This window comes from Mandrillus leucophaeus, unplaced genomic scaffold, assembly GCF_000951045.1.
Source record: "Mandrillus leucophaeus isolate KB7577 unplaced genomic scaffold, Mleu.le_1.0 Scaffold537, whole genome shotgun sequence".
Classification (NCBI taxonomy): Eukaryota; Metazoa; Chordata; class Mammalia; order Primates; family Cercopithecidae; genus Mandrillus; species Mandrillus leucophaeus.
The window spans coordinates 308,730-319,721 of record NW_012105775.1 but is presented as its reverse complement, the minus strand read 5'-3'; the positions used below and the strand labels follow the sequence as shown (position 1 = coordinate 319,721).

Sequence of the window (10,992 nt, the reverse complement as noted above, 5' to 3'; positions counted from 1 at the left end):
CTATCACTCCTGCCACTACTATCACCACCACTTCTACCACTACCACCATCACCAACTCTGCTACAACCACCACCATTCCTACCATCACCACCACCACTATCACCACTACCACTGCTTCTACTATTACCACTACTACTCCTACCACAATGACTACCACCACTCCTAACACTACCACCATCACCAACAACACTGCTACAACCACCACCATTCCTACCATCACCACCACCGCTTCTATCACCACTACGACCGCTTCTACCATCACCACCACTGCCACTGTTCCCACTACCATTACTTACACCACCAACTCCACTCTCACATTTACTATTATCAGCACCACGACCACTGCTATTATCACCTCCACTAGCACTCCAGCCACTATCACCACTGTCACAGTACTACTATCACCTCTACTTATTAGTAGAAAGAGCAAACTATCCAACTTTCTACCTGTGTATTAAGATATATGCACTGAAAGCACTTACTGGAGAAAAAGGAACATTCCTTAGATCATATCCAAGTAGCCATAATACAGAGAACCCAACAGAAATAGCAAAAGACAAAATGCCACTCAGCCACACAATGAAAAATGTCAAAAAGGACACACATCAAAATATGAATGGTGGCCATCTCTACAAAGGATCTCTACAAAGGATATTTTTCTTTTACTTATACTGTATATCTCAATGCCTACATATTTTTACAATGATTATGCATTGTTTAAATAATTTTTTTAATTTCTAGTTTCAGAAATGAAAGATAATTTCCAACTGGTATCTTCAGGCATTTCTAAGTAGGATTCTGTCTGGAATCGATTTGCATAAATTATGAAGCCAAACAGAGCTGAGTCTGAATTCCTGCTGGGGCACTTCTCATCTCTGTGACCTTTCTGATCGATACAATGGACACGAGGTTGTAAAAAAATTCATGATGTGATGTATGAGAAACCCTAGGCACATAGATGGCTAGTTTTCATTATCTGTCAAGCCTTGCTATGCTATCAAACTCAACTGTAAAGTATGCACCCACCCACCTTTCTCATGTAGCCTTCAAGTCAATACAATCTTGGAAAGTCCTCATGACAGTGGAGGGCAAGAGAGGACTTTATGGCTGACGAGGGGTCCAAGGTATTCACACTATAGGGTCAGGATTTAAGAGCATGAGTTCTGAAAAAGTTGTCTCAAGTCAAACTCTCATTTTACTCTTTACTAGCTGCATGATCTTGAACAAGTCAGAATCTCTCTAAGACTCAGTCTCCTCGATGGTGAAAGGGACAGTGAAACTACATCTACCTGGTGACTTTGTTGTAACTCCTGAGAGCAGAGTGTCTGGCTCAGGGTTTGCAGAGTGTCAGGGAGAGCCATTGCCATGGCTGTGAGGCAGGGGAAGAAATATTCCAATTAAAGATGCTTTATAAGTCAACTTGCTAAAATTATGCCCAAACAGAATATGTGCTAAGAAAGCAGCTTTTGCAAAAACCGAATAGACTGTATCTCTTGGTGGCACTTCTCAGTTAATTTGGAAACTTTTGTAAAATTCACAGGTCTTTCAGTGCACAAAATTAACATAACCTTGATATGTTAATAAAAATATAACAAAGTTTTAAGAGTGATACCGAGGTAGGAGGTGGGGCTCAGACACCAGGCCTAATTGAGGACTGGTTAAAACAGGGAGGCAATGGAAGCACCTTTTCAAAGACACACCCAGCATGCCATGTCAGTTTACCATTGCCATGGCAACACCTGAGAGTTTCCACCCCTTTCCATGGCAATGATCCAACAATGCAGAAGTTACCACCCTCTTCCTAGAAATTTTTGCATGAACTACCTCTTAATTTGCATGTAATTAAAAGTGGGTATAAATATTACTGCAGAACTGCCTTTAAGCTGCAGGAGCAATCACAGAACTATACCACTGCCACTTCAATAAAGCTGTTTTCTTCTACTACCGTCTTGTCCTTGAATTCTTTCCTGGGCAAAGCCAAGAACCCTCCCAGGCTAAGCCCCAATTTGGGGCTTGCCTTTCCTGCATCAATACTGCCTAAAAACTGGGCTACAACAGAATATCCTTTCAAGGTCCCTTCTCAATCCTTACAATATTAAAGTGAGATTCAGGAACCCAAGCCTGGAACCCAGAACTTCCATTTTCCCATTTTGGGTTATACAGGGAAATGTGATAGATCAGGCCTACACACAAAACTGTGATTCTTTTTAGCCATTTAAAAATATGTAAACTCTGAAAGAGAAACTCTTATTTAAAATGTAATGGCAGGCTCTCCTACACAAAAATAATTTTACACCATATTCTTCATTTTAATTGATTTTAGATATATGTTCAGTCATCACCAAAATGGGTTAATTACTTAGGCTACGACTAACTCACTTAGCAATCTAGGTGCACAGCTGATAAATGACCAATTCTGTGTAATGAATATTGAAGTTTATTAGATATAGTCTAAGAAAGAAATTAAAAGAATAATTCTTTATAGCATACTATCATATCCTACCCCAGCCTACCAACAAGGCCATGGGAAATTTCTGGCAAGCAATCCGCCAACTTATACATTCAGCCAGTGGTTCTTGGGCCAATTCCATATTAACAGTAACTATGTAGAAACTGCACTATTGAAAAATGTTTTATTGAGTGCTGTGTTCACTAACTACATTTGGGTGACAAGATCAATAGAAGCCCAAACCTCAGCATTGCACAATATACCCTTGTCACAACCCTGCACAACATGTACCCCCTGAATCTAAAATTTAAAACTAAAAAATAAAAATAAAAGGTCAATGTGAGTGGCAGCAGGAATGTGGGGAAAAAAATAAAATCCAAATGGTCACTTTTTTAGTTTCTCCTTCATTGGCTTCTTTATCCTTCTCCATGTCTACAAGGGATTTTGGACACTGGAAACACTATTGGCACTGAGGCTATTTTTGGAATCATACAAATGAACGAATTCAAACGCCATTCATTATTTCTCTCTACTAGTTTTTGTTTGCAGTCAGTGTTCACTATTAAACTTGACATGGCATTTAATTCGTTCCTATGAATAGATTTTTCATGAGTAATTTGCTCTGCTGGTGTTTTCACAAAAAATTAGCTGGGGACATATCTGCTTGTCAGTGCTAAAAAAGCACAGGCTCTCTCACCCTTTTAGTGGTAATCGCTGCAGCCTGTAATCTTTTAAGACGTAATTGTTTTTCTGTAGAGTATTTTTCAGCACATTCAACTCTAATAGAATTCAGAGTATGAGAGGAGCACTAGTGAGCAACCACCATCATCATTATTTTTTACAATATAATTCAAACCACATTGATGTGTATATCCCTTTCTGGGAATGGACAAATGGAGCACACCAGTGTTAGGCCCAAAGCCAAGGGGGTTGTACAAAATTGGTCTCTGGCTAATGACATGGCACAGGAACAGTTTAAATTCTTTGAGTGACGTAAAGGTATCAAGATACAACAGCTAGTCAAAAAATAAAAAACCCCTAGAGGATTAAATAAAATATTTCCACTAGCCTGAGCTATTCCAATTTGGATGAAATCCAATCAGAAGGCATAAAGCATTCTAGAATATTAGTTTCTTGGAACAAAGCAGAATTAAGCTATTTTCTTTTGGCTGAAGAACAGCAATACAAATAAAACAGTGACCTTCATTTCAAAGGCGATGTTAACAGAGAGAAATCACAAAACAGCAGTCAGTGATAAGAATAACTAACAAAGAGCAATGCTTCTAGCACACTGTGAACCTGCATATGTACTGGACTCAAACATGTGTCTATAAATACTAGGGAGAAGCTGAAAGACACACTGTAGAAGGCTCTGCGGGACACATTTTACAAGTACCTTCTCAAACTCCTCAGATGCCATGCAGATTTTAGAAATAAAATTTCATTAAATGGGGACATTCTCCAGAGCAAAAATGCAATCGTAACAGAATGTAGATGGAAGAAAGACCTCAGGTCCTTGGTAGAACCAACTAAGTTCACCTTGTGGTTTCACATCAAGCAGTTACATCCTTGGCCATTAGGCTCTTCACTGGTTAAGTGTATAACTCCAAGGACAGAGCTCCAAGACCTCTGAGCTACGAAAATAAGAGTAGTTGGCAGTTCAGTGACTCTTACTAGGTATTAAAGCCTAACTCCTGGATCCAGATGGGAACTCCTGGTAGGCGCTATCCAGGAGTATGAGGACTAAGCCAGAGGCCCCTGAAGACAGAGGGTGACTGTGCCTTGGTGGCCGCCTCTCCAGCATCTACCGCACTGTGTGCTGTAAAAGGCAGTTAAGATTTATAAAATGAGTGAGAAGACAGTCTCACTTTAACAAGAGACATTCTCTTTAGACACTTTAAAAAACAAATCTTGGCTTTATAATGCTTTAAGCTAGCATCTTAAAGATTAACATCATAGATTGCACAAAATGTGATCCTAAAGATAAACCTCTGAAGATGAATAAAATGATCACGTAAACACGTAAAGGGATGCAGCGTGACTCCCCCATCTTTGTATGAAATCCTCTAGTATATGAAAAAAATCAAATCTTAAAACTGATTTATCTACTTAAGAGTTAGCAGACCCAGATTTTAGTCCTGGATTCATCCTAAACAATCTTGTAATATAATTTTAGGATTTTTTTTTTTACCACCCCTGTACCCACCTCCCCTTTTTTTCAGACAGAGTCTCACTTGGTCACCCAGGCTGGAGTGCAGTGGTGCGATCATAGCTCACTGCAGCCTCGAACTCCTGGGCTCAAGTGATCCTCCCACCTCAGCCTCCCAAAGCGCTGGGATTACAAGGCGCGAATCACCACACCAGGCCTTATTTAATGCCTCTAAGAGCCAGTTTACTCATCTCACATATGAAAAATAACACTAGACCAACTCGTGCCACCAGATTATTGTAAAACGGTGAGAGAAGAATGCCTGTGAAGAGTTTTTAAAAATACAAGTAGAAGAGTTGTTACAAAAGTAAAAACGATTCCAAGAGATTGCTGTCATGGGTTTAACTGCCTCTTGATTCGGATTTAATTCTACTCAAGGGGTGTCTCTCTGAACCTCAGCCTCTATTCAGTGTGTCCAACACCCAGAGGACTGTCAAATAGAGGAGGAATTAATGGCCAGTCTTGCCCAGTGTTTACTTCTTCAAAATGTAAAATGTCCATCCCTAACCCCTGTCCTAACTTGCTCTCTGTCCTCCATTCACACATGTAGGACATGCAGCAGTCTCCCTTTAGGGTCCCAGGAATCAGTGGTTCTGAACCACCTGGAAGTCATAAAGCCCTCTGAGGAATACTGGGACATGTTGATATACGAAATTCTATCTTATGCACTAGCAAAAATATCAGTAACAGAAAATAAGAATCCATTATAGGTGTGCAACGTAAAATTAAGAGTGAGAAGCACAGGTGTCCATGAAAAATAAAAAGAGAAAAAGCAAGCTATAACACGAGAGATGATAGTTTCTGAGTATTCCATGGATAATCATTTGCTATGAATTCATCCATTTTATCATCCTGCAGACACCTGAGGACAAGCAGAAGCAGGCATGGATGTGCTGGTGTTTTAAGAAAAGAATAAGAATATTGCGACTGCATTACTATGCCAGCCTTATTCTGAGGTTGATTCTATTTACCTGACAGCCCTCTCGTAATGAATAATCCTGAATAGTTATACACCAGATTCTTGCAGGGGAGGGTAAAATCTCACCACAGACCCTTATTTATCCATCATAGGCTAAGAGAGAGATCATGGATGTGATTATAGACATGATATTTCTAGGAAGATGATGCAGTCCATCCATTTCTCTTCTCTTGATATTCTAAAACCACTTCCTGAATTAAGACAAAGCAGTTAATAGAACCAGATCATGTGGCCACTTACAAAACTGCCTTAGCCCACACGCATTTTGGAGTGATACTATCAGTTTATAAGGACTGGCCCCTGTGTGTCAACTGCTTTTGAGAATATTGTCTTTTACGTTATGTAGGGAGGGAATACAGCCCGTCTTCCCTGCCCTTAGGTATCCATGAGGAGGGGTTGTCCCTGTTGCCCCACCACTTTCATCTGTCCAGGGAGACGGAGTGAACTTCCCCATTGGTAAACTGGGACATAAGACTGAGCATGTGTAACTCAGTGCTTCCTCTCTCCCTCCTTGGTGGAGGCCAGGTGACCTTGGGCAGCACTCATTTGCTCTGCTCCTCCAGAAACTCAGGTTTACAAGGCCAGGCCCCAAAAAAAAGGTGCTTGCAGCTCATCACTGCCCACAGCTGCATGGGCAATTCTTGTTCTGGGGTTTGGTATTAGGAAGGCCATTGCTGCCATATGCCCAAGCTGCATTCTATAATGTTATGTTCTCAGGAACAATGCTGATATTTACATTTCCATCTTCTTCATGCCTTCATGTTATCTCTCACTTGATTCATAACATGGAAAAGCAAAATGTTATTTTGGGGCTGTGCCTGGTTATTAAGCTATTGTCTCTCCCCTCTAAACGTGTCTTTTTATCTTCTGTTTTGTGATGCTGAGGCTGGACCTCTGTAGACCAACCATGTTTCTGACTTTCCAGCCAGCTCCAAAGAGACTGTAAGGCTGGAGGAGGAAAGGGAATGTGCTCCTTCCTGTCTGCTCCCTGCTTTCAGCTTCTTGCTCCTATCTGCCACTCCCTAACAATAATAGGCTATACCATTTCAGTGTGCAGTTTTTCCAGCACTCATAGGACCAGTCTCATTCCCTCAAAGACACCATCCCCGAGATCAGCTAGTGTCACCCTCTTGGGCATATGGACCCAGCACAGTAGGGCCTTCAGCCAGCTCAGGCAGCACTAACTGAACTTTTCTCAGCAAACTGGGAAAATACCAACAATGCAGGAGAGGCAAGCCCCCAGACTGGGGCTTGTCCCAGGAAGGTTCTTGACTTCACCCAGGAAAGAATTCAAGGGCGACCTGGCAGTGTGAGACAGCAATCATCTTTAATGAAGGGTACTGCTCCTTGCAGAGCAGGGCTAACTCATAGGCAGCATGCACAGAGTCAGCAACATATGGGCTGTCGGAACTATGTTTATTCCCACTTTCAATTACATGCAAATTAAGGGTGAGCTAATGCAAATTGAGGGGTGGGTTATTTAGAACTTTCTAGAAAAGGGGCAGTAACTTCTGGGTTGTGGCCATGGCATTTGTAAACTGTCATGAGGCTGGTGGGATGTCTTATGCTAATGACCAATGAGGGCAGCTAGGGATGGCTTTTGTCGCCATCTGCTGGTTTGCGCCAGTTTCTTCACTTGACCCTGTCTGGACCAGATCCTGTTTGGGTCAGCAGTGTTGTGAACACAAAACAAGTCCTGCCAGTTTCCTATCTCACCACCATTATTCCAGTCTTCCCTTCATCTCTCCTTCCCTTTCCTGGCAGACAGACTTCTGCAGCCACTGGGGCTGTTTGGGTGAGGAAAGGGAAGAACCTATGTTTCACTCTCTCCCTTCCTTCTTCCTCCCTCTTTTTTGGTGGTTGTGGGATGGGCTACACCTGCTTACCCAAACAACCGGGAGCATTTGGTGGCAAGTTTATTGTGCCCAGTGCTGATGTCTGGACAATTAATTCTCTAGGTCAGTGGCTTTCACAGTTTGTGACAGTGACTCCAGGAAGGAAATTCACCATGACCCTGCATATACATGGAACAAAAATGCATCCCACTCTGATATTGTATTTGTTCTATTCTAGTTCATTAAAAGTGAATGTTGGTCTTCATCCTTTAAATGGATATTGTCACCTGCTAATGGATTGGACCAGTATTTTGAATGACTGCCTTGGTACTTCATTTGGCTTTGCATGCTCAATTGGCACATCCTCTGTGTGGGGATGGGGGCAGGGCTGCTTCCCTAGGCTGTCTCCTGGGATGCCCAGGGGCCCTGCCTGCCTGCCTGGGTCCTTGGGGACCTAGAAGTTTCTGGCTTTTCATGAAACAGCGGGGCTCTAGAAGAGCCTTTTCCATTATCCTGACTTTTCCACTCTGATTTCTTCCTGAGGACTTCTTACTATGTTTGAAGATGGCAGTGAAGTGGCCTGTGGGTTCTAAAACCCTGCGAACACAGCCCCAAATGCAATACCAGTTTACCCTTCTTGTAGACACCCCCAAACTTCGATGTGATTGTCTTGAAGCCCTTCACCCAGGGGAGGGAACCAGCGTGCAATAACCCCTGTGCTGCCGGAGAGGGGAGGGAAAGAGTTGTCACAGTGCCTTGAGCCTAGCTCTTCCCCCAAAGGCAGTCTCTTTTCTTCTTCCTTCCCTTAGTCATCTGTGTATAGACACAGGGGCAAACTTTTCCTGGAATTCCTAATCTTAGCAGTCTTCAGTAAGAGACTTGGCTTCAGAGCCTGTCCTTAAACAGCAAGGTGCCCTGTGTCTTTTATTCTTAACTGTGGCCTATCTCCACTCAAAGTTTGGCATTTGGCATTCGGCTGTCAATGGTTATTTTACATTCTCAAGTCATTTGGTTAGGGTAGTTGTCAGGGTGGTTCTGAGAGTCAAATGTCTAGCATAGCTTTGTTGTTACAAATGAAAAGGCCAACTCCCATTTGACCACATACTGTTGGCTTTCTCTGCAGGATTTGGTCCACATCCATTAGTGCTCTTTGTTGTCCACATCAGTACAGGAGACAGTCCCCAGGACCTACAGGGTTGCTGTCTGTTTCCAGGATCAGTGAGTCACTCCCTTGTGGCCTGTTACGGCTCTGTGTGACCACAGAGAGGGCCATGGTGGTGTGGAAGCAGGGAGCGGGGGTCAGCCCTCACTCTGCGTCAACCACAGTGATGTCCCCAGTGATCAGCCTTCGTGGGGATGCTCGAGTCCCTCTTGATGATCAGCTCTAGTGATTCATCATGTTCTGCGCCCACAGAATATATCCTGGAATAATGGCGGTGAGGTAGGAAACTGGCAGGACTTGTTTTGTGTTCACAACACTGCTGACCCAAACAGGATCTGGTCCAGACAGGGTCAAGTGAAGAAACTGGCGCAAACCAGCAGATGGCGACAAAAGCCATCCCTAGCTGCCCTCATTGGTCATTAGCATAAGACATCCCACCAGCCTCATGACAGTTTACAAATGCCATGGCCACAACTCAGAAGTTACTGCCCCTTTTCTAGAAAGTTCTAAATAACCCACCCCTCAATTTGCATTAGCTCACCCTTAATTTGCATGTAATTGAAAGTGGGAATAAACATAGTTCCGAGAGCCCATATGTTGCTGACTCTGTGCGTGCTGCCTATGAGTTAGCCCTGCTCTGCAAGGAGCAGTACCCTTCATTAAAGATGATTGCTGTCTCACACTGCCAGGTCGCCCTTGAATTCTTTCCTGGGTGAAGTCAAGAACCTTCCTGGGATAAGCCCCAGTTTGGGGGCTTGCCTCTCCTGCATTGTTGGTATTTTCCCAGTTTGCTGAGAAAAGTTCAGTTAGTGCTGCCTGAGCTGGCTGAAGGCCCTACTGGGCTGACAGTGTCATAATCCAACTGATGAGACAAAAATCACCAGAGCAGACAGTTATAAGACAGAATAGGACCAATATTTTAAAATGTTTGCTCCGGACAGACCATCAGAGAAATCCGATATAACAGACATGCTATATGAAATGTAACCTTTGATGTAACCACGGGACTGCAAAGAAAGAATAACGCTCACTTAAACCAGACCAGAAATAAGTTCTGTACAAAGAGTAAGGCCATCGCCAGTGCACCTGATCTCAGCAACAATTCTGGAAGCAAGGGAAGAAGACTGTTGCCACTCTACAGACCTGAGTTTACAGGTCTTCCTGCAGGAGCTTCCTGCCCAGATGTTCTGCCTGCAGTTACAGTTGACCCTTGAACAACACGGGATTTAACATGCAAGTCCACTCATAGGCAGACTTTTTTTCAATAAATACAGTCTGTATTGGGGGTTCCAGATCCTTAATCCAACATAGATAAAACATACAGCATTCGCCAAATATAAAACCTGCAGATATGGAGGGCTGACTTTTCATATCCACTGAAAACAAGACTTGAGTACATGTGGATTTTGATATCCACAGGCGTCCTGGAATTAATCCCCCATGGATATCAAGGGGAAACTGCAGTACATATTGCCACCAAGGGGAAAATGATTCCTTCATAATGATCCTAAGGTCCCCTGAAGTTTAATTCCCGTAACTGACATTAATCATAGCATATTTTTCCATTTGCTTTTGGGTAGTTTTTTCCCCCTCCTACAAACATCTAACTGCTCCAACACAGAACAATAGCGGTTTTTTCATGCCATGACAGTGGACTGGGAAACGCGTGGGAGAAATGGTACAGTGGGCAGAAATGTCCATTTGATTTTTTTCAAGCCCATGGCCAGCATCCGAACAGCTGCTACCCTGAAATAATTTTAAAAGGGAGAGAAGCATGATGCTACCCTGATCATAAATGAGCATAGTCTTCCACACGGGTCCTCTTTTTCTTTTCACGATGTCTAAAGAAGTCATGATCTATGCTGTATGGATATCTGTCCTGCTTTGTTTAAATTTGGGAAGTTTTATTAATAGGAGTTTGGTTCAGGATGTTGAGGCTTCCATGGTGGATCCAAAGCAATTGGTTCCAGCTGCCAAGAAGAAAATGAATACTTCTGAGTGGAATGGACACAGAATAACATCCTTGACCGGGACTAACAGTGTTTGAAGCACTGCAATGTTTACGCTGGAGACACTTGTTCCGGTGTGGATAAGTAGAAAGATCTATTTCATAGAGCAGTCCGGGCAGAGCTGTCCGCATTCTACAGAACCCTGTTTGTATCAAATACTATGGTCATTCCAGGTTAAGCACCTCTAGCATACTGTGTTTTTTACTCAAAAGTCAAGCTTCTATCAAACATGAAAAAGAAGCCCGGATTTGGGAGGAATCTCTTCCTTTCTCTCAACAAATAGTTTCCAAATATCTGAGATATCATTTTTGAAAGTCCTTAAGGCACTGCTTTTTTTTTTTTTTTTTTT

At 42.7% G+C, this 10,992-nt stretch overlaps 1 protein-coding gene across 10 annotated transcripts in view; it reads right to left on the bottom strand.

Annotated features, from left to right (window-relative positions):
* Positions 1 to 10,992, bottom strand: part of DISC1 (disrupted in schizophrenia 1) — a 430,525-nt gene that overhangs the window by 305,798 nt on the left and 113,735 nt on the right. For 3 of the 10 annotated variants that reach the window (XM_011997310.1, XM_011997311.1, XM_011997312.1), the window contains one exon: positions 9,475 to 10,604. The exons of the other annotated variants lie outside the window; for them this stretch is intronic. Coding sequence is in view for 2 of the 3 variants with exons in the window: in XM_011997312.1 (XP_011852702.1) it covers positions 10,542 to 10,604 (63 nt within the window). In the remaining variant the exon portion in view is untranslated. Of the gene's footprint in view, positions 1 to 9,474; positions 10,605 to 10,992 lie in introns of those variants that run through there. 10 annotated transcript variants of the gene reach the window in all.